Genomic DNA, 23,403 nt, shown 5'->3' on the forward strand with positions numbered 1-23,403 from the left:
GCAGGCACTAGGCTAGAAGACTGCACTAGTTAAGACAGGGAGTTGAAGGGATTGGGAGCAACTATACAAGTCTCACTATATTACTGCCACACTTCCTGGACGATGTCGTAGGTGGGTTCAGAGCACAGATCCTGAGTGTTGGACCTATGTGGTCTTGCACCCAGCCAAGCCCCATGTGTGTCCACAGGGAGTCTTTAGACCAGAGGTGATCACTCTCTCCCTGCAGTTCTGCTCGGATCTCACTTTCTCAATGAGGGTTATCCACTGTCCGCTCACACGCCTTACCTCCTCTACTTTTTCTTGTTCTCACCACCCTCCTCAGCGTCCATCGGACTATATGGTGGAGTTTTATATTACACCTGTTGCTCCTTTCCTCCCCCACACCACTTGCAGAACCTCCACAAAGACAGGGACCAGTTTGTTACTGCCCAGATGTCTACAGCAGTGTCTGGCTCATAGGAGGCATTCAAACATTTGTTGAATGAATGAAGAATAGGAAACCCTTCCTGTGGTTGCAGTGGGGCTTCCATGAGCTGATAACATCAAGTGCCAGGTCCCCACCAGCAGATGATGGTGATTTTGTCATAGTGAAATTCCACTGTCAGATTGCACACTTCCCTGTCTTGTTGCCACTCAACTCTAATGCAAGCTAAGCCTCGTTTGCATATTAACATGCATGAGTCTCAGCTGCTTGGGGACAGGAGCCAAATCTCTTGCCATTTTTAAATTCCTAGCAACTAGGCTGGCGCCGCGGCTCACTAGGCTAATCCTCCACCTTGCGGCGCCGGCACATCGGGTTCTAGTCCCAGTAGGGGCACTGATCCTGTCCCGGTTGCCCCTCTTCCAGGCCAGCTCTCTGCTGTGGCCAGGGAGTGCAGTGGAGGATGGCCCAAGTCCTTGGGCCCTGCACTCCATGGGAGACCAGGATAGGCACCTGGCTCCTGCCATCGGATCAGCGCAGTGTGCCGGCCGCAGCGCACCTACCGCGGCGGCCATTGGAGGGTGAACCAACGGCAAAAGGAAGACCTTTCTTTCTGTCTCTCTCTCACTGTCCACTCTGCCTGTCAAAATAAATAAATAAATAAATAAATAACTGTATAAATTCCTAGCAACTAGTGCAAGCATGGCATTGGGGAGACACATTCATGGGGTTGAATCAACTCATCTGTTAATTCGGAGAGCCTAGGATGGGAGAAATACCAGCCTTGGACCAGATTTCTCTTTCATTTGTCTCTGTAGACTTCTAAAACCAGAATGTGTGTTCTGAGTCATGGTTCTCAACTGAGCCACACGCTGAAATCACCTGCAAAGTTTTTTTTCAAAAATAGGGTAGCTGGATCCTACCTCCAGAAATTTTGATTACTTGATCTGGGGTGGGGTCAGAGCATCAAGATTTTTCAAAATGTCCTTGGGTGTCTGTAATGTACAGCAGGCGGTTGAATAAATTTAGGTTAAAAATATAAACAAAATAGAGAAAGGGCATTCAAAACTGACTCAGAGACCCATGAACCTACATGTTCATCAGTAATGCCCTGATGTTGCGCAGACTCCCATTTAGCGCTCACTGGAGATAAAAATCCTGAGAGCTCCTCTGTGGCTTCCACCTTGCAGAGCCCACTCATGGCCCTGTAACTGGAAAGAGGCAAGAGCACCAGATGATGGGGGTGGGGGTCAGGCCTGGGCCCTTTGTGGTCTGGATACACATTGATGGTGCTGGGTACTTAGCACTTCCTTCGTGCCAGGGACCATAAAGCTTTAAGTGCATCTTCCCTTTGAATGCATCATTCGGCCTCTCCAAGTCCACAGCCCAGGCATTTAGCCATGTGCCCTACCATGTCTGTATGGCTGTGTTGGGCTGTTTCTGGGCTCCCTATTCTCTTTCATTGGCCTCTTTGTCCATCCTTGTCCCATACCACATTGTCTAGTAAGCCCAGATTGCTCTTCATTGACACTGGTTTAGTTTTTCTTGGCTCTGAATTGTCAAGTGATTTATGAGGTTCCTTGAAGCATGATATTGTGATTTTTATGAGAATTGCATTAAATTTATATGCTAATTTTGTCAGAACTAATATTTTGTGCTGAGTCATCCCTATCATGACCACGTATCTCTTCAAGTCTTTTTAAATGTCCTTTAATAGTGTCTCACAATTTCTCCATCATATTCATACAGTCCCTTTTGGACATTTATTCCTCGATAACTTATAGCTTTCAATGTCTTTTTGATCAGGACATATTTCTAATTTTTAAAATTAGGTACTATTTTTATGTAGGATTACATTGATTTTTATATGTTGATACTCTGAGAACTATCTAAACCTTCCCATTGGTTCTAATAATAGTGTACAGTGTTTCTTGGATTTATTTGTAGACAATGATGTTATCTGAAAATGAGAATTTTTTTCTTTATAGGGTTCTCCTACCCTTTATGTCTTTCTGTTATTGCTTTTGGTCAGTCTTCCAATAAAATGTTATTTATCTTCTTTTTCACATTAGCAAGAATGTTTTACCAGTAAGTGTGATGTTTGCTATGAGATTTGAATTCAAACTATTCCTATTTTTGTTAAGATTTTATTGTGGAAATTATGAACATTGAATTTTATTGAGTGCTTAATATACCTGTAAAATAATTAGCAACATGATTTTATTCCTTCCATTCATGATATGGTTGATTATATTAACAGGAATTCTAATTTGAATCATATATTAACATTGCTAGAATAAACTACCTGGTCACATGGTTTTGTATACACTGATGAGTTTGATTTGTTTATATTTTTAAAGAACTCTTTTTTATGCATGCCCATTAATGACAGTAGTATATAATTTCTTTCCTTGTACTGTCTTTGTTTGGCTTGGTATATGACTAGATTTAAATTATTATTTCATGAAATCTTCCATCATGAATTGTTTTAGAATACAGTTGAGGCTTGGTTTTGTTTTTCCCTGTAGTAGCCAGATCTCTTTTTCTTTCTCAGAATCCCTGTGATAGCCTAGAAATTTAAGACACTGGTTTGGTGTCTGGAATAAATCCCCACATGGTTGAGAAACTGGGTTGGTCAAAGAAACCACTTTCCCCAGTTTAAGCACGCACACACACACAAACACACAGACACACACACACAAACACACACACCCATCATAAGCCTTCTTTTCCTGCCAACCAAAGAAGAAATGCCAACTTCTTTTTTTTTTTTAGTGGGAGGTAAAATAGCAAGGTTTATTAGGGAAGGGACATCCATCAGGACGGATGGGCACCTCTCCAGACAGAGCCTGAGAGACTTGGGGTGGGTGGGGGAAGGAGCAAGGTTACATGTTGAGTGGAGAGATTACACCTGACCAAGCTAGGCTGGCAGCTCAGCAGAGAGACAGAGGGCTGAGCGCGAAATGCCAACTTCTTAAAATGTGGTCTCCTTCTCTTAGAATAGGAAAAGCTATCTAAACTCCAGCCTGAGTATTTCTTTAAGAATGAAGAGTGAAGAAATTAGGAGCATTCCTCCATTTTGAATTTCTGTCCTTAAGCAGCTTCTTAGCAGATGAAAATCACACAAGCTCACCCCCTGCCTCAGAAGATCAGAGTGAAGATGTCCTTTTCCCTCCAACTCTCTCTCTACTCAGTACACAGACCCCTGAGCTAGGTCCAAGGGCGGGCGATGAATGACACCACGCGTAGCCAAGGCAGTAAGTCATGTAACCAGGAAACAGACGGACGCTCTGAGAACTTGGACAAATGCGCAATTAATTTTGTTTAAGGAGATGAGTAAAACCTGAGCAAGTTCCGGATTTCTTCAAACAAACAAAGTTAGTTGGCCCTTGCTTGCTTTCCTCTTGGTGTGTAATTTAGGAAGTGAATCCTATGACGCACAGTGCAATAAGGCAGGGCAGGTGAGACAGTTTTCTTTTTCAGTGCATTGTCATACCACCAAAATGTGTCTAACTGCTGTGTGATGCAGACATAGTTCTACCCACAGCGTTTTTTCAAAGCTGGACTTTAAGGCTGGTGCTAATGTGTCAATGAAATTGGTGGAACATTTTCTGTTCCCACACGCACAGCAGTCCACAGAGGCAATAAGTGAAAATGCTGGCTGACCTGGTTAGGCAGTGGGAAAAGGAAGTGTTCATCAGAGCCCACTGCAGACGGGAAGGGGACCAGCCCATTCCTGAGTCTCATTCAACATAGAGCAAGAGGGCCTGCAAGGCTGTAATACAATTCCTGCCTTCTAGTTCACATCAGTGGTCAGAAAAATTTTCACATGTAATTGATTCTGTAAAAGGGAACAGAGCCTCTTCCAATTGAGATCTAAGCTCAAGTAGCAAAGCTTATAATTTTCTTTATCCTAGGCTTCCTCAAAAAGAAGGAAATATTTAGAAAAATCACTCAGGGAAAAGAGAAAATGCTCGCATCCTGGTTGCATGATTACTCTAATTTATGATCACGGTGACCCAATCCGTGCTCCCACCTTCCCCGGTCGTGGAAGTCCTGTGCTGCTCTTTGTGGAATATCTTCCGTGGCTGATCTGCTGCACTGCAGGCCTGACTGGCTCCCATCATTCTCACCATTTTTTGAAAAATATTATTTACTTATTTGAAAGGCAGAGTGACAAAGAGAGACAGAGAAAGAGATCTTCCGTCTGCTGGTTCCCTCCCCAAATGGGCACAATGGCCAGGAGTGGGCCAAGCAGCAACCAGGAGCCAGAACTCTGGGTCTCCCATGAAGGAGGCAGGGGCCCAAGCCCTTGGACCATCTGCTGCCTTCCAAGGGACATCACCAGGGAGCTGGATCAGAAGCAGAGCAGCCACAGCTTGAATTGGCTCTCATATGGGATGTTGGCATCGGAAGTGATGGCTTAACCTGCTGTGTGACAATGCTGGTCCTTTGGCGTATTTTTACAGGTCATTGTCTTCCAATAGCCCCACTTTCTCTGTAACATTCACGCCAGCCACAATGACCTCCTTTCTCTGCTTTCAACAAGAACATACCCAGCTTCTTCTGTGGGAGACTTGCAATCCCGTTTCTTAAATGGCTTCTTCTTCCAAGTCTCCCTGCACACAGTGTCACCTCCTCAGACAACCTTCCAAACACCTCGACCTACAGCAGATCCACTTTGGAGATGAAACTGAAACTTAGGACGAGCACAAGGAGCAGGAGGAGTTAAGTATCATCAAGGAGTCTTTGTGTTACATCCTGAGAAGGAATTGGAGGGAGACTGCACACAGTTCTGTCCTGCCCAGAAGGTATCGGATGTGTGTTCAGAGACCTAGACCCCCCAAAAAAATTCAATAGCACCTCTGCACTTTTTTTTTTTTAATTTTTTGACAGGCAGAGTGGACAGTGAGAGAGAGAGAGAGACAGAGAGAAAGGTCTTCCTTTTGCCGTTGGTTCACCCTCCAATGGTCGCCGCGGTTGGCGCGCTGCAGCCGGCACACTGCGCTGATCCGATGGCAGGAGCCAGGTGCTTCTCCTGGTCTCCCATGGGGTGCAGGGCCCAAGCACTTGGGCCATCCTCCACTGCACTCCCTGGCCACAGCAGAGAGCTGGCCTGGAAGAGGGGCAACCGGGACAGAATCGGTGCCCTGACCGGGACTAGAACCCGGTGTGCTGGTGCCGCAAGGCGGAGGATTAGCCTAGTGAGCACCTCTGCACTTTTATGAAATAGTGATCTTGGGGACCTCCTAAAGGGTCTCAGAGACCCTAGAGGTCAGTGGACCACACCGGAGAACCACAGCTTAAGATCAATTCCCATACTCTCAGATTGTCTCAACAGAGGCCAAAAGATGCCCTTAAAGCCTATCATCATGGAATTTCAGAATTACACTAGCAGATAAAGTTCTAAAAGCCTTCTGAATTAAAAATAAACAAAGCAAAAAAAGAGCCACATGGAACGCAATGGAAGGATCTAAAGGATAGTGGATACTTGGTAGCAGTTCTGGAATGTAGAAGGTGACGGATAGTGCCTGAATACTCAGTGATTTCCAGGGAAGAAACCGATATCCACTGGCATTATCAGCTAAGTGTGAAGAGAGAACATTTTAAACAACAAGAGTTTCAAAAACGTACCTCCCATTACCCTTACTCAGAAAACTACCAGATGTTTTCATCTCCATATACTGAAAATGGTACCTGGGAAGCAAGGGCACCCAACACAGTAGAGGCAAAGGCCATGGTCAAGACCATGGTGAAGAGAGTGAAGAGAGTGCCCAGCAGTCCTGGAGAGCACCTTGTGCAGGACAGAGCAGAAGGGCGCAGGGCTCCAGGGGAGGCCACCGAGAAAGAGATGCAACAAGGGAAAGTCTTATGTTTGGACACAGTGAGATGAGATTTATGCTTTTGGCACACAGTTTGAGAATTAATTCATGTGGATTTACAACTGAGGAAAGATGTTTTCTCCCCTAGCATATCTTTCTTCAAAGCAGTGTCTCTGTTTACAATTTTGTAGTTGTCACTATGGTTTTTCATTGAATGTTTGGCATTCCCAATGGATTGCAAGCTGCTTGAGTACGTGGACCATTAATTGCTCCTAATTTGATGAGTTTTGGTGCCTGGCTCTGTCCTGATACCCAGGCAACAGTTTGAGGAGTGAATGTTTGTGAGCTTTATCAGTGGACTTCTGCATGATTTGGAAAACTACAAAAATGATACCAGCATGACCTAGAGCAAGTCCCCTGTCTAAGCCTTGGATACAATGACAGTTCCTCAGTTAGCCAATTATATGATTCTTGTAAATGCGATAAGAGTACTAAAACTTTCAAGTTATATAAAATGTCTTCAACCAATAACCTGCAATCTAAAACTTCCTGGCTTTATTTTTTCATTAGTGAACTTCTACAAGATTTGGAAAACTGTGAAAACGATCCCGTGGCCATAGCAGAATGTTTTGTGTCCAAGGTAAGCACCATTCTCTTCCCTGGGCCAACCAAGGCAGATACAGAGCACGGATTGTTTTCATTTTCTAGTTAAAATGACTGGTTTGTTCCGTATGGGATGAGGTTAGCCATTAATCTCTCTGGGTTTTGTTTTTTCCACTAGCAAGGAAAAAAAATATACTGTTAGTGGGGAGAGGGAGATGCTAACTTGGTCGCTGTCCTAGAACTTGTATAGTTACTGAGTGACGTTACTCTTTCCTAGGAAAAACTTGAACGGTGGGAGAGCAGAGTGGAGAAGAATGTTAGCAAAATAAAAACCCATAAAGTACCACGCTAATTCAGTTATGCGAATCCATTCGCATCCAGATAGTTTATATTTGTGGCACAAGCCTTGCTATGTATCTTTTAGGGAATATAAGGGAGCAGAATTTCCTACATCCTAAAAATGCACTCTCATTTCCCTACATTTCAGCTGCATTGATGGTTCAGAAAAATGCAAGGAACAGGTTTGACTTAAGGCTCAAAGGGCAGTGGTTTCTACTTTGAATTCCCGGAAGAGAGACGTTCTGCATCGTCTCGACATACTACCTTGTTCTCAGATACAGCAGTACTTCAAAAGCTTCATGGAAAATTAAGTTAAAAATAAGTTTACTTTGGTACAAAAAAAAAAAAATTGAAATCCATGCATATGAAAGGGTCTTCAAAGGTTGGTGGGAAATGTGACTCATGGAAAACTGTGCACGGATTTCAAATTTTTTGCATCAAAATAAACTTTGAATTCCATTTCCATGAAGTTTTTCAGTACCCTCGTGTATAGAATCTTACGTGTTTCAGTCTCCCTTAAAAATACAATAGTTTCCATTTGGAAAATCTCTAGCAGAAATTGTTTTGCAACACAAGTTCATATAGTTTCTGCAGTTGTCAAGGCTTGAAATGCACAAAGGTTTAAGCAAAGTTCAAGGTGGTGCTTTGGGACCAAGGGAGAATTAGCACCTCATTTAGAGGCCTGGTGTCCCTGGGAGATGTCAGCCAGCCTGTCCTGGCTGTAGACTCACTGCACAAAGTCGCTGCTGACCGCTGTAGACCCATCCGGATGCCTTCACATCCAAACACAACAGCCTGGGTTCTATTGAAGCTCCTTAAAGGCAGCAATGGGCTTGTACATAAAACTGCAATGACTTGGCTGGGGGGAGCACGTTAGCATGTAAAATGTGAACACATGCTTGCACACTCTGTTCTTTTCACAAGTTGCCTGCACCACAGATGATTCTCCTGAAGGGCAGGGGTTTGGAAAAGAGAAAGAAAATAAAAGAAGGAGAAATGGGTCAAAAGATATGCTGAGTGTCTCAGAGAAGATACGTTAAAATAACCACAGTGCATAAACAACACAGAAGCTTTCGGAAATGTCTGGGCTTTTACTGGTGAGTGTAATCACCAGTTGATTAAAGATGTTCCAGCATACGCTCAGCACTGGCTTCATTATTCACATAAAAGTTTGTTTATGGGCCCCGCTTGCCAACTCCCAAATCTCATTTCTCATTGTAATCTTGCCAAGTTTAATTAGAAGGCTGACCTCAGCACTCCACGTTTTCACAGGGAAGCAGGAATTGGGAGGGAGTGCTGGGCTCTGGCACCACCTGCTTCTCACTCAGCGCCCTGAAATTTAGGAGATGTTACCTTTTCTGAAACCCCACCAGCTGCTCCCCTCTGGGGAGGGGTGGAAAATTGCTTTAATTGAGAGGCCATTAATGAAAGAGGGAAAGCTGGCTGTTGACTTCTGCTTTTATCTGAATCGCCGGGGCTTACACACAGATTCATCTTTGACCTTGCTTGCTCTTGTGGTATGTGGAGGTTAAAGGAACCCTTACCTCGGAGAGAATACAGCTGCTTCTCACCTCCGCTCATGGAATAAGGAGCTGACATACTCTAGAGGGACAGAAATGAAAGTTCCCTTCGGGGCAGTCCAAGCCATCTCCCAGGGAACACCTGGAAGGACCTTTCCTTGCCTGCCTTCCCCTCTCCACCCCCACACCCATTCCTTCTCTTGAGCGGGGCTGATGTGGAAGCCCCTTAGGAATCTGAGAGTGTGAGAGGAGGGAGGAGGAGACCTTGGGGCAGAAGAAACCCTAAGATCAGATAGATTTCTTCACCCTGGTTACCCATTCGATAAACATTTAACTATTTCAGTGCCCTATGTACTCAGTCAGCACTCTCATTTCATTTCTACATCATCTCATTACAATTCAAAAGAGTTGACTAGCCACCAGGGAACCTCTATTTTTGAATACTTTGTACATGTTTGTATAATATGTTCTCTTGAGTCTCACTAAAAATAATTTGAGGCAGCATATATAATAAAGTATAATGACTAATGGCATTTAAGTTCTAACTGCCTAGGGGCTGTTGATGTTTTGTATAAAACTATTGTTTGTAAGGTCCGCAGAACTTTACAAATCTAAGATCAAACTTGCATTCGATTCTGTGTTAAGAATCTGTAACCGATTTAAATCAAAACCTGCTCATTTAAGATAGGTATAGAGACAAGAGCTATGATGTCCCAAAATGCCTGGAAATTCAACTGTGCAGAAGTCTTGGGGTTTAATGAGGACTGTTATGCGTGTCCATAAATCATATGATGCAATTGAAGCTTATTTTCATTGGTGTCGTTTTTTAATGTGGCACGTCAAATGCTCTTAATGGTCTCAAAAGGTCAGGAAAGTCGGGCTGGTATTGTTCAATCCCAGGATGAGTGGGGCAGGAGGCAGGAAAGAAGCTGGAAGACACTCAGAGGGATTGTGAGCAGATCCAGGGGAAAGCTCCGGTCTGCTATTTGCTTACTGCAAGACCTCGGGCAAGTCGCTTTGCCTTTCTCCTCCGTGGAGCCAGGGCTGCTTTCAGGCACCAGCAGGTGAACTCAGTGCATGGCGGGGCCCAAGTAGAGGCGATAGCAATGAGATGCTTGCCTGGTCTCAGAGGATGGGTTGTATGCTTTTTCAGAAGTCAGAGATCAAGATAATTATGTCCTCTGGTAGTAATTGGCAGCTAATTTAGATTTTTGAATGTACTATGCTGGAAAACATGGTACTGCGCTTCATATACTGGTGAGGGTAAGGGAGTGACCCCCCCGACTGTGGGAGACAAAATGGAAAAAGGCCCTATGGGGAGAATCTGGCTACATCTGGCCTCTGGATTTACCCTTCCCCCAGCAATTCTGCAGTCGCTAGTCCATTCCAAGGACACAGAGACTAAAATCCAGTAAGTAGGGTGCTATTCTTTGCCATGGAATCTGTTTCTACAAGACTAGAGACAGCCCACATGTCCTTAATCAAGAAGGTGGTTGAATAAATGATAGTGTATCCATAGAACGGAGTGCTATGGGGCAATAAAAGCAGATACATATCTCTACACAGCACGGGGAGTGTGGCAGGAGAGTGGATACAATAATGTGTAGCCCTGTGCTTCTCAAAAGTGGGGTGCCTGAACCTGCAGCTTCGGCCTCGCCTGGGCACTTGTTAGAAACAAAATCTCAGGTCCTCGTGCGGACCTCTCAAGTCAGAAACTGGTAACGGGAGCCAGCAAGCTGTTGTAACAAGCCTTCCAGGTAATTGGAAATCATGGGTATAGCGTGATTTATTTATCTAGGAAAGAGGATATGCCTATGTTTTTTAATAAAGGACAACCTGTAAGATTAAAAGTTGGTTGCTGATAGGAGAAGGGAGGAAATTGAGTAGGATGTAAAAGAATAGGGATCAGACTTCTTTAATATGGATCTCTATGAAGAATTGAGTTAGAAGCAATCGATGTACTTATTTTATGTAATTGTAAAATAAAAGCAAAGATTTAAAAATCAGCCTCCAAAAATTGAAAGCAAAATGAAAAAAAAAAAAAATGAATTTGTCCCAAATGGAGGCTAACCACACCAAGGGAAATTCCAACTGATTTGAAAAAATGAGAATGCTGTGGATGAGATACAGCAAATACGTAGTTAACTGTGTTAGTAATGATACTATTTGTGGTGGTGTTGCTATTGTTATTCTGAAATTATTGAGTGTGTCAAAGAAGAAAGCGTATTTATGTCAGTGCCACTGAGAGCCAGAATTGGAAGGAGAAAGAAAATACAGACGTAAGTCTGATTGGGGCTCATTAAAAATGCAGTCGCCCTGCATCTGAATTATAAATATTAGTATGAACTGAGGATGTATTTTATTCCTAAAAAAAGAATACTGTATTCCTAACTCTGTCCACGGAGAAAGTCCAGAAGTGATCCTCCTGGTAGCCAGAGCATCTCTACTGCCCCAACGTGGTCTCCAGATACGATTTCCTATCAAAAGGAATCAGAGCTCTGGAAGAGTGAGTGTGGGTGGGAAACACGCAGGGAGGTCTGGAACATATCTCACCACACCAGAAGGCGAGGAGCTACTGAAGGGGACAGGTCCGGCCAGGGGTGCTCAGCAGGAAGCTTCTCCTTGCCAAAGATAAAGTAACAGGGCACCGGTGAAGATAACTGACTGAAAAGCTGAAACTTGTTAAATAGGTTCATATTCATGAATTTGCATTGATACGGAAAAAAGCCCAAACTGGTCATCTTAGTAGGATGCATGATTTTGAAAATTAAGGAAAAGAGTCCAACATTTCCCCTGCCTTTCCCATACAGACCACATCTGCAAAGTAACCGTTAGTTAATTTAAGGGAGTTCCTTTTTTTGGAAAGATCCTGACTAATAACGAAGGAATAACAGAAGTAGAAATATCCCCAGTGTGCAGTCCCTCATGAACTAATAGGTTGAGGTAATAAGTACCAGTGTTTGCGAGCATCACAGAAGGACAGGCAGGCTCGATGGAGGTGCGCTTCAACCTGCAGTGAATTTGTGGAACCCAAATCCGATCAGTCTTCTAGTAAACCACAAGTAGGATAGCAGGCAGGGCAAGTTCAAGGGAGCCCCGGGCTTGACATCTGCAATATCGAGGCTGTGACCCTGCAGGAAAAACAATCTGGTTTCTTCAACAAGGAATGTGCGAAGGGAGAAGTGAGAGAGAACTCAACTCAAAGCAGCCAACAGAGGGCCTGGCGTTGTGGTGTAGTAGGCTAAGCATCTGCCTGCAGCTCCTGTATCCCAGATGGTCTCTGGTTCAAGTCCTAGCTGCTCCCATTTCCAATCCAGCTCCCTGCTGATGGCGTGGGAAAGCAGTAGAAGATGGCCCAAGTGCTTGGGCCCTGCACCCACATGGTAGACTGGGAAGAAGCCCCTGGCTCCTGGCTTTGGATTGGCCCAGCTCTGGCTATTGCAGCCATTTGGGGAGTGAACCAGAAGATGGAAGGCCTCTCCCTCCTTCTGTCTGTAACTCTGCCTCTCAAATAAATAAAATAAATCTTTTTAAAAAAAAGCAACTAAGAGAGACCAACCAGTTGCTGTGCGAGGACTTTATTTGGGTTGCAAACCAAACATGCAAACTGGAAAAGGGAAAGAAAAAATGTTTAAACGAAATAAGAACAGCAAAGGTGATCCAGAAGGGTATTGTGGAATGGTTTAAGTGTGATAATGGCATCGTGGCGATGATTTTGTTTAAAGTCCTTGTTTGGGAGAGACATGCTGATGTAGTTAGAGGTGAAGTGATAAGATATCTAGAATTTGCTGCAGAATGATGGGGAGGCAGGAGAGTAGGTAGGATGCAGCCGGTGAGTGGATTACTGAGGTCGGATGATGGATACTTGGCAGTTTCTTATCCCCTCCTCCCTACTTACATGCATACATGTATATACGTTTGCATATCTATATGTCTGACTGTATGCTTGAAACTTTCCATAGTAACATGTTTAACCTAATCCTAGTTGAATTTAATGGGAAGGATTTTAAGTAAAAATTCCTTTTGAATACGAAAAAAAATACACGAATTACCTTAAAAATATGCACTCTTTTCAGCATCAGATACGAATCCAGCATGAAGGGTCTTAAAAGTGTGCGGGAGCTTTCTCATGCCCGTGCATACCCCCAGCACATCCTCTCCACATGGTATTATCTCATTCCTGTTCCCCTCCCACACTGCACCTCCACCGGAGAACCAGGAGCACCCGGAGATAGAAACTCTATTTTCATCCTCTTCCGTGTCATCAGGCTCAGTGTAACACAGCAGATGCTCGTGTGAGTACTGGACTCACATGAGGTCAAGTGTACATGGATTCTAGGTATAAAGCAAGGTGGGTGATTGCCCTAGGCACTCAGGAGACAGGCCAGTGTGAGTAAAGGTCCGAATGCTATTTCTTTATATTATTTTTAAATGATTATTGATGTCAGTGCTTTTTTTTTCTTGCCTATAAAAATTTCTCTTGTTTAATTACAGAGTGAAGAGTTCCACATATACACCCAGTATTGCACTAACTATCCAAGGTATGGATCCAGTAGGAGAAGGAGAACTTGTGCCTCCAGTTGGTCTGATGTGCGAGGCTGTCGGGCGTCCTGTGCCTGCCACTGTGCGGAATGCTAAGGGGAAACGTAAACCTCACTGAGAACAGGTTACAGGGGAACCCAGGTCTTGATGGACTCCTTTGGGTTTCAAGGTTCACCTACAGAGTCAGTGCAGGGAAAATTTGTTAAAAGAGACTGAAAGGCTCCCTAGTATCTACAAAGGACAAGTGAGCCCATTGCACCTGACTGTAAGCCTCGTCTCCTACCTTGTCCTGTTGCACCGTGTTTCTAAGACTGGGAAGCGCTGCTATGGGTTTAGATGCCCGTACCCTAGCTGGGGAGAAAAGGTGTTCTGTTCTTGCTCTGTGGGTTTTATGAACCCTGTAAGTTTTGTGGAGTTCAGAGGAAGGCAGATCTTGATAAGCCACAATGAGACAAGGGGTTCCTCATCTCCACAGGTCACTGGTTCCGCTGGGTGAGAGCAGAGGACCACATAGGGAGTTCCCTGCACAAAATAGTGATCATTTCAGTAAAGGGCTTAAGGGCCTCAGACCATAGGCCACAGCTATAGGCATTTCTCTTCTCCAAAAAAGATACGTGCTCGGCTCTCACGGACCCCTAAACACCGTGTTAAATGCTACAAATGCAAAATGTTGAACTGAACGTTTGCAGCATCTGAGAGCTTAAAGAACATTTCTGATCCCAGGGATCGGAATCTGAAACAACAGATGGGCTTCTTTGGGTGGATTGCGTCTGTGCACAGTTCCTTATAAACTTATCACACCTTTTGAAGAAATGACCTCTTCATCTAAGCTTACAAAGTTGCATATCCAGGTTTTCTGGTTTACTAGGAAAGAGAAGTACAAAACCAAGCTGGCTGTCTTATATGCTTATATATGACGGAAACGCAAGATGCTTGAGAAGAGGAGCAGTGAGGCCAGGGAGCACCATTCAGGGCCGCTTCCTGGCGCAAGTCTTGTGCGTCTGGCTCTGAAGAGGCATTGTTAGCAGACAGGTGCTCAGGAGGCGTTCCCTGGGACCAAGGCTCTTCTGTGCATAGAGTTATCGCATTTCCCCTCGGCCCCTCCCCTCCAGTAGATTTGCTCTCCAGGGCTGTGTTCCTCGCCGTAACCACCCGCGAGCGCCAGGTGTCCCAGCCCATCTGACAATCCTCCCTCCCTCTTGGGATCCAGGCTGTGATACTAAGTGTCGCCCACACATCTTGACAAGTGTCCACTTTCTTCACACCAGTCACACCCCAGTGACTTTGCTGTGACAGGTGCATGCCCCTCCCCTCTCATTCCCCCCGGAGCAGCACAAGCGCAGCAAGCAGGCCATTGTCCTCAGGTGCCCGCCTGTGTGGAGACTTCAGGTAGCCTGGAGCACAGTGTGCTCCTGGTTCTTATTCTTGAGCAAGAGCTGCAGCCCTTAGATGGCCAGGGGGCTACAGGGCAGCCAGTTCTGACTGCACAGAACCTTAGCGGGGCTCAGGGGCAGGATGAGGGGGAGCTTTGGAATGCCGACTCCAGGGGAAAGGGCATGAGTTTGTACAGATACTTCTCAAAGTAGTCGGACCCAAAAGGAATTCATTTTTCCTTTTTTTCTAAGACTTTTTATTTATTTATTTGAAAGGTAGAGTTACAAAGAGGAAGAGAGAGATGAGAGAGAGGTCACTACCACTCACTGGTTCACTCCCTAAATGGCTGCAACAGCTAGGGCTGTGCCAGGCTGAAGGCAGGGGTCAGGAACTCCATCTGGGTCTCCACATGGGTAACAGAGACCCAAGCACTTGGGCCATTTTCTGCTACCTTCCCAGGCACATCAGCAGGGAGCTGAATCAGAAGTGGAGCAGCAGGGTCTCCAACAGGTGCTCCTATGAGCTGTAACCCCCGTAAAAGGAATTCTGATGACTTAATTATGAGACTTCATTTCACTTCCCACCAAGGAGGCATATTTTTGTTGTTTAGCTCTACCTGATTTTTCTCAATGAATCCTGCAAACATTATTAGTGATTTGGAGAGAGAAAGGTCTGAAATTGTTTCCGCCTGTTTTCTTCCAAGTCACAAGGCCACAGGATTTTACTGTGTGTGTGTGATGACACATGTTAGCTTGCTCCATGTGTGTGATCTGAGCCTTGTTTCAGGCATTCCCTTAGGATGCTTCGGGGCTGTGCATTTGATCTCTGTGGGAGCCGAGCTGGAGGAGGAATTCTAGCCGCTTTGCTGACCTCTGCAGCAAGGCACTCCCCATCCAGCTGTCTCAGAACTCTGTTTAGAATGAGGAGAAGCGCTCCGAGCAGGCGGAGAAGGGGATCTGCTCAAAGGTTCCCAGAGGGCTGGGCCCAGCCTTGTGGCGCAGCAAGTTAAGTCTCTGCTGTGACATCCCGTATAGGTGCTGGTTCGAGTCCTGGCTGCTCCACTTACAATCCAGCTCCCTCTAATGCACCTGAGAAAACAACAGAAGATGGCCCAAGTGCTTGGGCCCCTACCACCCACATAAGAGACCCAGAGGAAGGTCCTAACTTTGGTCTGGCCCAGTCCTAGTCATTGCAGCTGTTTGGGGAATGAACCAGTAGATGGAGGCGCTCTCGCTCTCTCTCTCTCTCTCTCTCTGTTGCTCCATCTTTCTAATTCTGCCTTTCAAATAAATGAATAAATAAACATTTAAAAACAAGAAAAGAGATTCTCAAAGAAAAATCAAGCATGGGAAGAGCTCTCTAAGGAAGGAGGGCATCACAAACAGTCCTTACAGGTTGTGCCTTATATAAAGGTGACCATTGGAGGGGGTGACAACGGAGTGGCAGGGGCTAAACCACCTGGCAAGAAGAAACTCCCTTTTCTGTTTGTTCATTTGTTTGCTCATTCATTTGTTCATTCACTCATTCATTTTTTAAAGATTCATTTATTTGAAAGTCAGAATTACACAGAGAGAGGAGAGGCAGAGAGAGAGAGAGAGAGAGAGAGGTCTTCCATCCGATGGTTCACTACCCAAATGGTGGCAACAGCCAGAGCTGCACCAATCTGAAGCCAGGAGCGAGGAGCTTCCTCCAGGTCTCCCATGTGGGTGCAGGGGCCCGAGGAGATGGGCCATCTTCTACTGCTTTCCCAGGTCGCAGCAGAGAGCTGAATCAGAAGTAGGACAGCCGGGTCTCAAACCAGCACCCAAATGGGATGCCGGCATTTCAGGCCAAGACGTTAACCCGCTGCGCCACAGCACCAGCCCCAACTCATTCATTTTGAAAAGCTGGCTGGACCAGGCAAGGTCAAAGCTAGGAGGAACCAGGAGCTTCATCCAGGCCTCCCATGTGTGTGGCTGGGGCCCAAGTATTTGAGCCATCACCTGTTGCCTCACAGGGTGCACATTAGCAGGAAGCTGGAATTGGAGGCGGAGGTGGACTGGAACCGAGGCACTCTGATGTGGGATGTTGGCATTCCAAGAGGTGTCTTAATCCCAAACAGCCACCCTGGGAACTCTTTGTGTCTTAGCATAAAGATGCCTACTTCTTATAATTCAGCCTGTAGAAACTGAGTACAGATGTACAGGATAGGCACTGCACAAAGACGCCCCGATGGGATGAAACTGGGGCTAAAATCTAAACCAAATCCCCTTTGCCAAGCCAAGAGACCTGTGTTGCAAATCCAGAAGAGAGGAGCTCGCATCTTAGAAGCCCCAGGTGCACAGCACTGCTGTGCCTGGTACAGTGCCCTTCCTAATTCACCCACCCAAAGGGACTCCTTTTCTAATTTGCCCAAAGGAATTCCGGTTAGGCTATAGCTCCATGGCTCCCCTACTCCTCTGAGTGCATGTGCGCTGACACCAGTGTTTAAAACTGAAATGCTGGGCAGACGTTTGGTGCATTGATTAGTGCACTGCTTGGGACCCCTGTGTCCTGTACCAGAGTGTCTGGATTCTAGTCCAGGCTCCACTTCCAAGTCCAGTTCCCTGCTCATGTGCGTGCTGGGAGGCAGTGGGTGATGGCTGAAGTGTTCGGTCCTTGCCACCCACTTGGAAGATCCAGACTGATTCCTGGGCTCCTGGCTTTGAGCGGGCCAAGCCCTTGATGTTGTGGCCATTTGGGGAGTGAGTCAGCAGATAGAGATCTCTCTCTGTCTCTTTTCTCTTGTCTCTTTTCTCTTTTGTGTCTTAGCATAAAGATGGCTACTTCTTATAATCCAGCCTATAGAAACTCTTTCTCCCTCTTCCTCTCCCTTTCTTTCTCTGCCCTTCAAGTAAGTCAATAAAAATTTAAAATTAAAAAAAGACTCAAATACTCATGTACACGCCTTGCAATTTGGATTAAAAACAGTGGCTCTTCCTGCAGATCCGTGGCTGTGCTGACGGAGTGCATGCGGAATAAGACCTTGGCTAAATTCTTCCGGGAACGTCAGGAAAGCCTGAGACACTCCCTGCCCTTGGGGTCCTATCTCCTGAAGCCAGTGCAACGGATTCTCAAGTATCACCTCCTTCTGCATGTGAGTGTCTGCCTGCGCTGGGGCGCTCCCAGGGCTGCAAGTTCTGTGTTGCTGTATTAACATTGGAGAGAATATCAGAAGAGGCATGGACATATGGATGTATTTCCCGCCCTCTTACTTTACAACCACTGATCTGTGTTGAGGATTTAGAGATATTTATCTTGCAAGCCTGCAGCCCCATTGACAACAGCCAAGTAAAAAGATTACATTTAACTCTGATGCTGATAGGGATTGGGAGATCTACAAACTAAGCAGTGACTGTTTGGGCAGGGAGCTATCACCTCAGTGAACAACAGGTTTTGTTAATGTTTTATTTCCATGAGCCCCAAGTCAGTGAGGAGGGAAAGCTGTTTGTCCTGTGTTGGCTATTGTCTGAAAGCAAGGGGGAGGGACTGAAGACACAGAGGACAAGAATGATGTCTGGGCTGAGCTCTATCCTGTATCTTTTTATACCATCTCTCAGTACTTTCACAAGATGCATGGAGACCTTAGAAAAAGACAATGCCCTCCAGGTGTTGTTTCTTATCCTCCCAGGAAGTTGCTTTAAAGGTTATGCACTCTGTAAGGTTTGCTAACCTTTGTGACTGGAGGAAGGCAGTGTACCAGCATAGTTAGGAACAGGGCCGTCCGCGTCCAAATCCTAGAACTTTCCCGCATACACTGTGGCTTACTGGCACTCAGTAAAAATAAGCTGTTTTTGTTTTATTAATTTTATCCCACATAAAAAAAATCCCTTCTTAAAGGGATTTTGATCCAGAGCTCCCCGCTGTGTCAACATGCCTACAACATGTGGGGATTTTCTTCCTACCAAGATTCCAGGTTTCTAGCTTGGATAACCATTCCCAGGTTTGTTTAGCTGACACATGTAAAAGTGAAGAACTTTTTCAATCCAGCTTTCCCAGAAATTTCGTAGCTTTTTTGTTTGCCTGGATGACTCATAGTTGGAGAATCTTGTATTCTGTGAAGCCACACCAGGGGTGTTCTTTAATTTTTCCATTGGTCCTAATGACCTCTGGGATTTAATGGGATTAATTTGCTAGATTGGTGTCCAAATCATTCTTAAATCAATAGTGGCTGTCCTGGGACAAATCTTGACTAACCTCTGTTGCCTACGACTACAGTGTCCCGACATTATCTAATCATCGTCTTCTAGACAGTGGGGTGGCCGCCAATCAAAAGTCTACGATCTCAGGTGGTTCATCATGTGAGAGGACACATCAGGCGTCTTACAAAAAGTCAACTAATAGGAAAAAGGGCTCGTACACTCTTAATTAAGAGCTGGCAACAGAGACAGAAGGGAAGAAGAGGGGCTGGGCTCATCCAAAACTAACTTCTGGTCACCTTTGAAGTATTTTTGCTTTTATAGTTGACTTGGAGAGTTCCCTCTCTGTTGTATGTATTATTTCAAAGTTGGATAACCACCATGAAGCTCCCTAAGGAATATCCTCCTTCCTTCTCGGTCTGTTTATTGATGGACAGAATTACCTTATAGGCTGAAAGAAGAAATTAATATTTTTTTAAAAACGTTTTGCTGTGAATCTTTTTTAAATTTTTTTTTAGTTTTATTTATTTGAAAGAGTTACAGAGAGAGGTAGAGACAGAGAGAGGTCTTTCATCTGCTGGTTCACTCCCAAGATGGCCGCAACGGCTGGAGCTGCACTGATCCGAAGCCAGGAGCCAGGAGCCTCCTCCAGGTCTCCCACGCGGGTTCAGGGGCCCAAGGACTTGGGCCATCTTCTACTGCTTTCCTAGGCCACAGCAGAGAGCTGGATCAGAAGAGGAGCAGCCAGGACTAGAACCAGCACACATATGGGATGCCGGCCCTTCGGACCAGGGCGTTAACCCGCTGCACCACAGCACAGTGCCAGCCCCTGCTGTGAATATTATACTTAACTAAGAGTTGTGAGTTTAAGCGGTTTCATGGACCTTTTTATAACTGAGTCTAAATACAGGAAGAAGAATGTAAATTCCTATTTGAGTACTCAGTAAAAGTAAAGATTTACAAAGTGTTACGATAAGGTGATGGAGCTGATCTGCCATTGGTTCAACATTTGACAGCTACCTGGTTATGGATGATAAATGTCATCGAAATGATCTGATGATTATTTTTTGAGTACTGCTGTTGATACTTATTTAGGATTGTTGTTATTCTTGTTTTTAAGAAGATACAGCTTCAATTTCATAAGCATGTATTAACCAGCCCTCTGTTAGGGGTTGGGGAGAAGATAACCAAAAAGAACAGTAATCTCTATCCATAGATTCTTGGGGAGTCGGGCCAGACATCTCATGTGCTCAAAAGAATTAGGACAGAGACTGTGTCACTCACTTTTCTCCCCGGGGTTGTGGGACTCAAGTGCTGAGACCGTGCAAATGTAGCAGACGTCTGGTGCTCAGAGAACTGAGTGCCTCCCCATGTGATCTGTCTGAGCACTCTGAAGGACTCTCTTAGTGAACTTCACTTGTATGTTAAAACCTTGACTACTCGAAAATGCACCCGCTATAGAGGGATTTCTGAAAAGCTGTCTACTGTACTTTTTAATTTGTTACATATTAAGTCCTGTGTGAGACATTTTCTTCCTGTGGAAGAAAAAAAGTCTGCTTTTCATCTTATAAGAGTCAGAATTACAAAAAAAAATCTGAAATTACAGTATGGAGAGCTATATGAAGGGACTTCAGAAGTTCATGGAAAATGGAGTTAAAAGATAAATTTGTTTGAGTGCAATGAAAATTTGAGTGCATAGTTTTTTATAGTGTAAATTGTACATGAACTTTTTGAAGACCCCTCAGATTACATTGACAACCAGGAAGCTCTGAACTCTGAGCTGTAAGACCAATTTTTAGGGAGCTGGAGTTGTGGTACAGTGGATGAAGGTACTGCCTCCATGTTAGCATCCCATATGGGCACCTGTTAGTGTCCCAGCTGCTCCACTTCCAATCCAGCTTCCTGCTAATACACCTGGGAAAAGAGCAGAAGATGGCCCAAGTCCTTGGTCTCCTGCACCCATGTGCAAGACATGGATAAAGTTCCAGGCTCCTGGCTTCAGCCTGGCCAATCCCAAGGCATTGCTATTTGGGGAGTCAGTAGATAGAAGGGCTTTCTCTTCTTCTCTGTCTTTTGCTCTCTCCTCTGCCTTTTAGATAAATAAATATGGCTTTTTTTATTCTTAACTTACAATTTTGCTACAGGTGTTTCTGATAAGTTACATAAAAGTCTTAAAGAATGATGATAGTACATTATAAGTAACAAAATTAAATTATAAGGATCTAATCATGGATGTACCTTTTGTTTCACTGGCGGTATAAGAGAAAATGGAAGAGAGCTAGTTTGTTGTGTGTTGTTTTAAGGAAATAGAAAATCACCTTGACAAGGACACGGAAGGCTACGACGTGGTGCTGGATGCCATAGACACAATGCAGCGCGTAGCCTGGCACATCAACGACATGAAGCGGAAGCATGAGCACGCAGTGCGGCTGCAGGTGAGCCTGAGACGCTGCACCCAGCAACACTGCAGGTGCACTGCCATGTTACGATTCTCTAATCAAGTATCAAGGCTGCTCAGGCTGGGCACCTGGTCTTGCACTTAAGATGCCCACGTCCCACGCTGGAGAGCTTGTATTAGAGTTCTTACTCAACTTCTCATTTCAGCCTCCTGCTAATATACACTCTGGGAGGCAGCACATAATGACTCAAGTAGCTGGGTCCCTGCCACCCTCCTGGGAGCCCTGGATTGAGTTCCTGCCTTCCAGCTTCAGCCTGGCCCAGCGATGGCCATTGTGGGCACTTAAAAAGTGAATGAGTGGATGGGAGCTTCCCCACACCCCTGCTGTCTCTCTGCCTCTCACACTTAAGAAGCTGTGTGTGTGTGTGTGTGTGTAATTTTAAAATGGCGTGGGAGCAGGTGTTGGTCTGTCCCCTCAGATGCCAGTTGAGGTACGTTTGCCCTACCCTGGAGAGTCTGGGTTTGACATCTGACCATGGCTCATGGCTCCAGCTTCCTAAAACACAGACCCTCAGAGGCAGCAGCGATGACTCAAGCATTTGGGCTCCTGCCACCCATGTGGGAGACCTGGATTGAGTTCCCAGTGCCCGGCTTCTGCCAAGCCCAGCTTGAGTCATTGCAGGCTTTTGGGGAGGACCAGCAGATGGAGCGCTCTCTCTCCCCCCCCCCCAAATAAAGTAAAAATATTCATAAAGCATAAATACATTTTATAAATCCTTTATAATTATATATTTAATATTATGAATATTAGACAACATTCCGATCTCCCAGGCTGTGTCTAACTTCTGCAGGTCAACAGAGTGTTCAATGCTTAATCATTCAAGTGTCTCACAGACATGACGTCAGATGTCTGTGGCATGTTCGGGAATGGCTGTCTGCGCTGTGTGTGACTTTGCTCAGCGTCCTGCAGCGCCTAGGGCAGGCTCTGGCTCAAATTCCTCTCCATTGCTATTCATTTCTATTTTCAGCCAATGAAGTGTTTCATTGTCTGCTTGTGAATATTTTCAGTTTTCAAAATGCAGTCAGGCTCCCTTAAAAATGCAGACAGTGATGCAGAGAGGAGAGAAGTCCCAGAGAGGAGGATGCACGGCCCTCTTCCACCCGGGGGGCCCCCTCTGCCAGGCTTTGGAAGGAGGCCATGGTCGCTGCCAGCCCCGGCACAGAGACTGTTGGGACAGAAGTGTGTAATTGGGGCCAGCGCTGTGGCTCACTAGGCTAATCCTCCGCCTGAGGCGCCGGCACACCAGGTTCTAGTCCCGGTCAGGGCGCCTGATTCTGTCCTGGTTGCTCCTCTTCCAGGCCAGCTCTCTGCTGTGGCCCAGGAGTGCAGTGGAGGATGGCCCAAGTGCTTGGGCCTTGCACCCACATGGGAGACCAGGAGGAAGCACCTGGCTCCTGGCTTCGGATCAGCGCAGCGCTGGCCATAGCAGCCATTTGGGGGGTGAACCAATGGAAGGAAGACACCCCTCTCTCTCTCTCTCTCTCTCTCTCTCTCTCACTCACTGTCTAACTCTGCCTCACAAAAAATAAAAATTAAAAAAGTGTGTAATTGGAAGTCATCCACTAACAACTGGTCGTCTTTCTCCCGGGGCCCTTCCCATAAAGGCAGGTTTAAGTCGTAGAGCCCTGGTTGCCCTCACTCCCACCTAGATCCTTCGACCGTGTTGCAGACCTTGGGTCACCGTGCTGGAGGCGCCACAGATGGGCCACCAAGGCCTCGCTGCCTCGCTTCCCACGGTGTGATCCCAGGGACCCCCGCTTTCCTCAGGAGATCCAGAGTTTGCTCACCAACTGGAAGGGCCCGGACCTGACGAGCTACGGGGAGCTGGTGCTCGAGGGGACCTTCCGCCTCCAGCGAGCCAAGAACGAGCGCACGCTCTTCCTGCTGGACAAGCTGCTGCTCATCACCAAGAAGAGAGACGACACGTTCACCTACAAAGCCCACATCCTGGTAGGTCGGCCCTCAGGTCGCGGGCGGGGCCTGGGGTCGCAGCCAGGGCGTCCTCTCCTGGGTCCGCCTCACCCGCTCCCTGCTCTCTCCGCTCAGTGTGGCAACCTCATGCTGGTCGAGGTGATCCCGAAGGAGCCGCTCAGCTTCAGCGTCTTCCACTACAAGAACCCAAAGCTGCAGCACACAGTGCAGGTGAGGGCAGGGCCCACCGAGCCC

The 23,403-nt window shown here is 45.9% G+C and overlaps 1 protein-coding gene across 1 annotated transcript in view; it reads left to right on the forward strand.

Moving 5' to 3' along the window:
- PLEKHG1 (pleckstrin homology and RhoGEF domain containing G1) overlaps positions 1 to 23,403 on the forward strand; it is a 168,566-nt gene that overhangs the window by 118,683 nt on the left and 26,480 nt on the right. The window contains exons 4-9 of the mRNA XM_062186924.1: positions 6,814 to 6,883; positions 13,200 to 13,246; positions 17,586 to 17,736; positions 21,082 to 21,213; positions 23,005 to 23,187; positions 23,284 to 23,379. Of these exons, the coding sequence (XP_062042908.1) occupies positions 6,814 to 6,883; positions 13,200 to 13,246; positions 17,586 to 17,736; positions 21,082 to 21,213; positions 23,005 to 23,187; positions 23,284 to 23,379 (679 nt within the window). The remainder of the gene's footprint in view (positions 1 to 6,813; positions 6,884 to 13,199; positions 13,247 to 17,585; positions 17,737 to 21,081; positions 21,214 to 23,004; positions 23,188 to 23,283; positions 23,380 to 23,403) is intronic.

The sequence above is a fragment of the Lepus europaeus genome, chromosome 3, assembly GCF_033115175.1.
Source record: "Lepus europaeus isolate LE1 chromosome 3, mLepTim1.pri, whole genome shotgun sequence".
Classification (NCBI taxonomy): domain Eukaryota; kingdom Metazoa; phylum Chordata; class Mammalia; order Lagomorpha; family Leporidae; genus Lepus; species Lepus europaeus.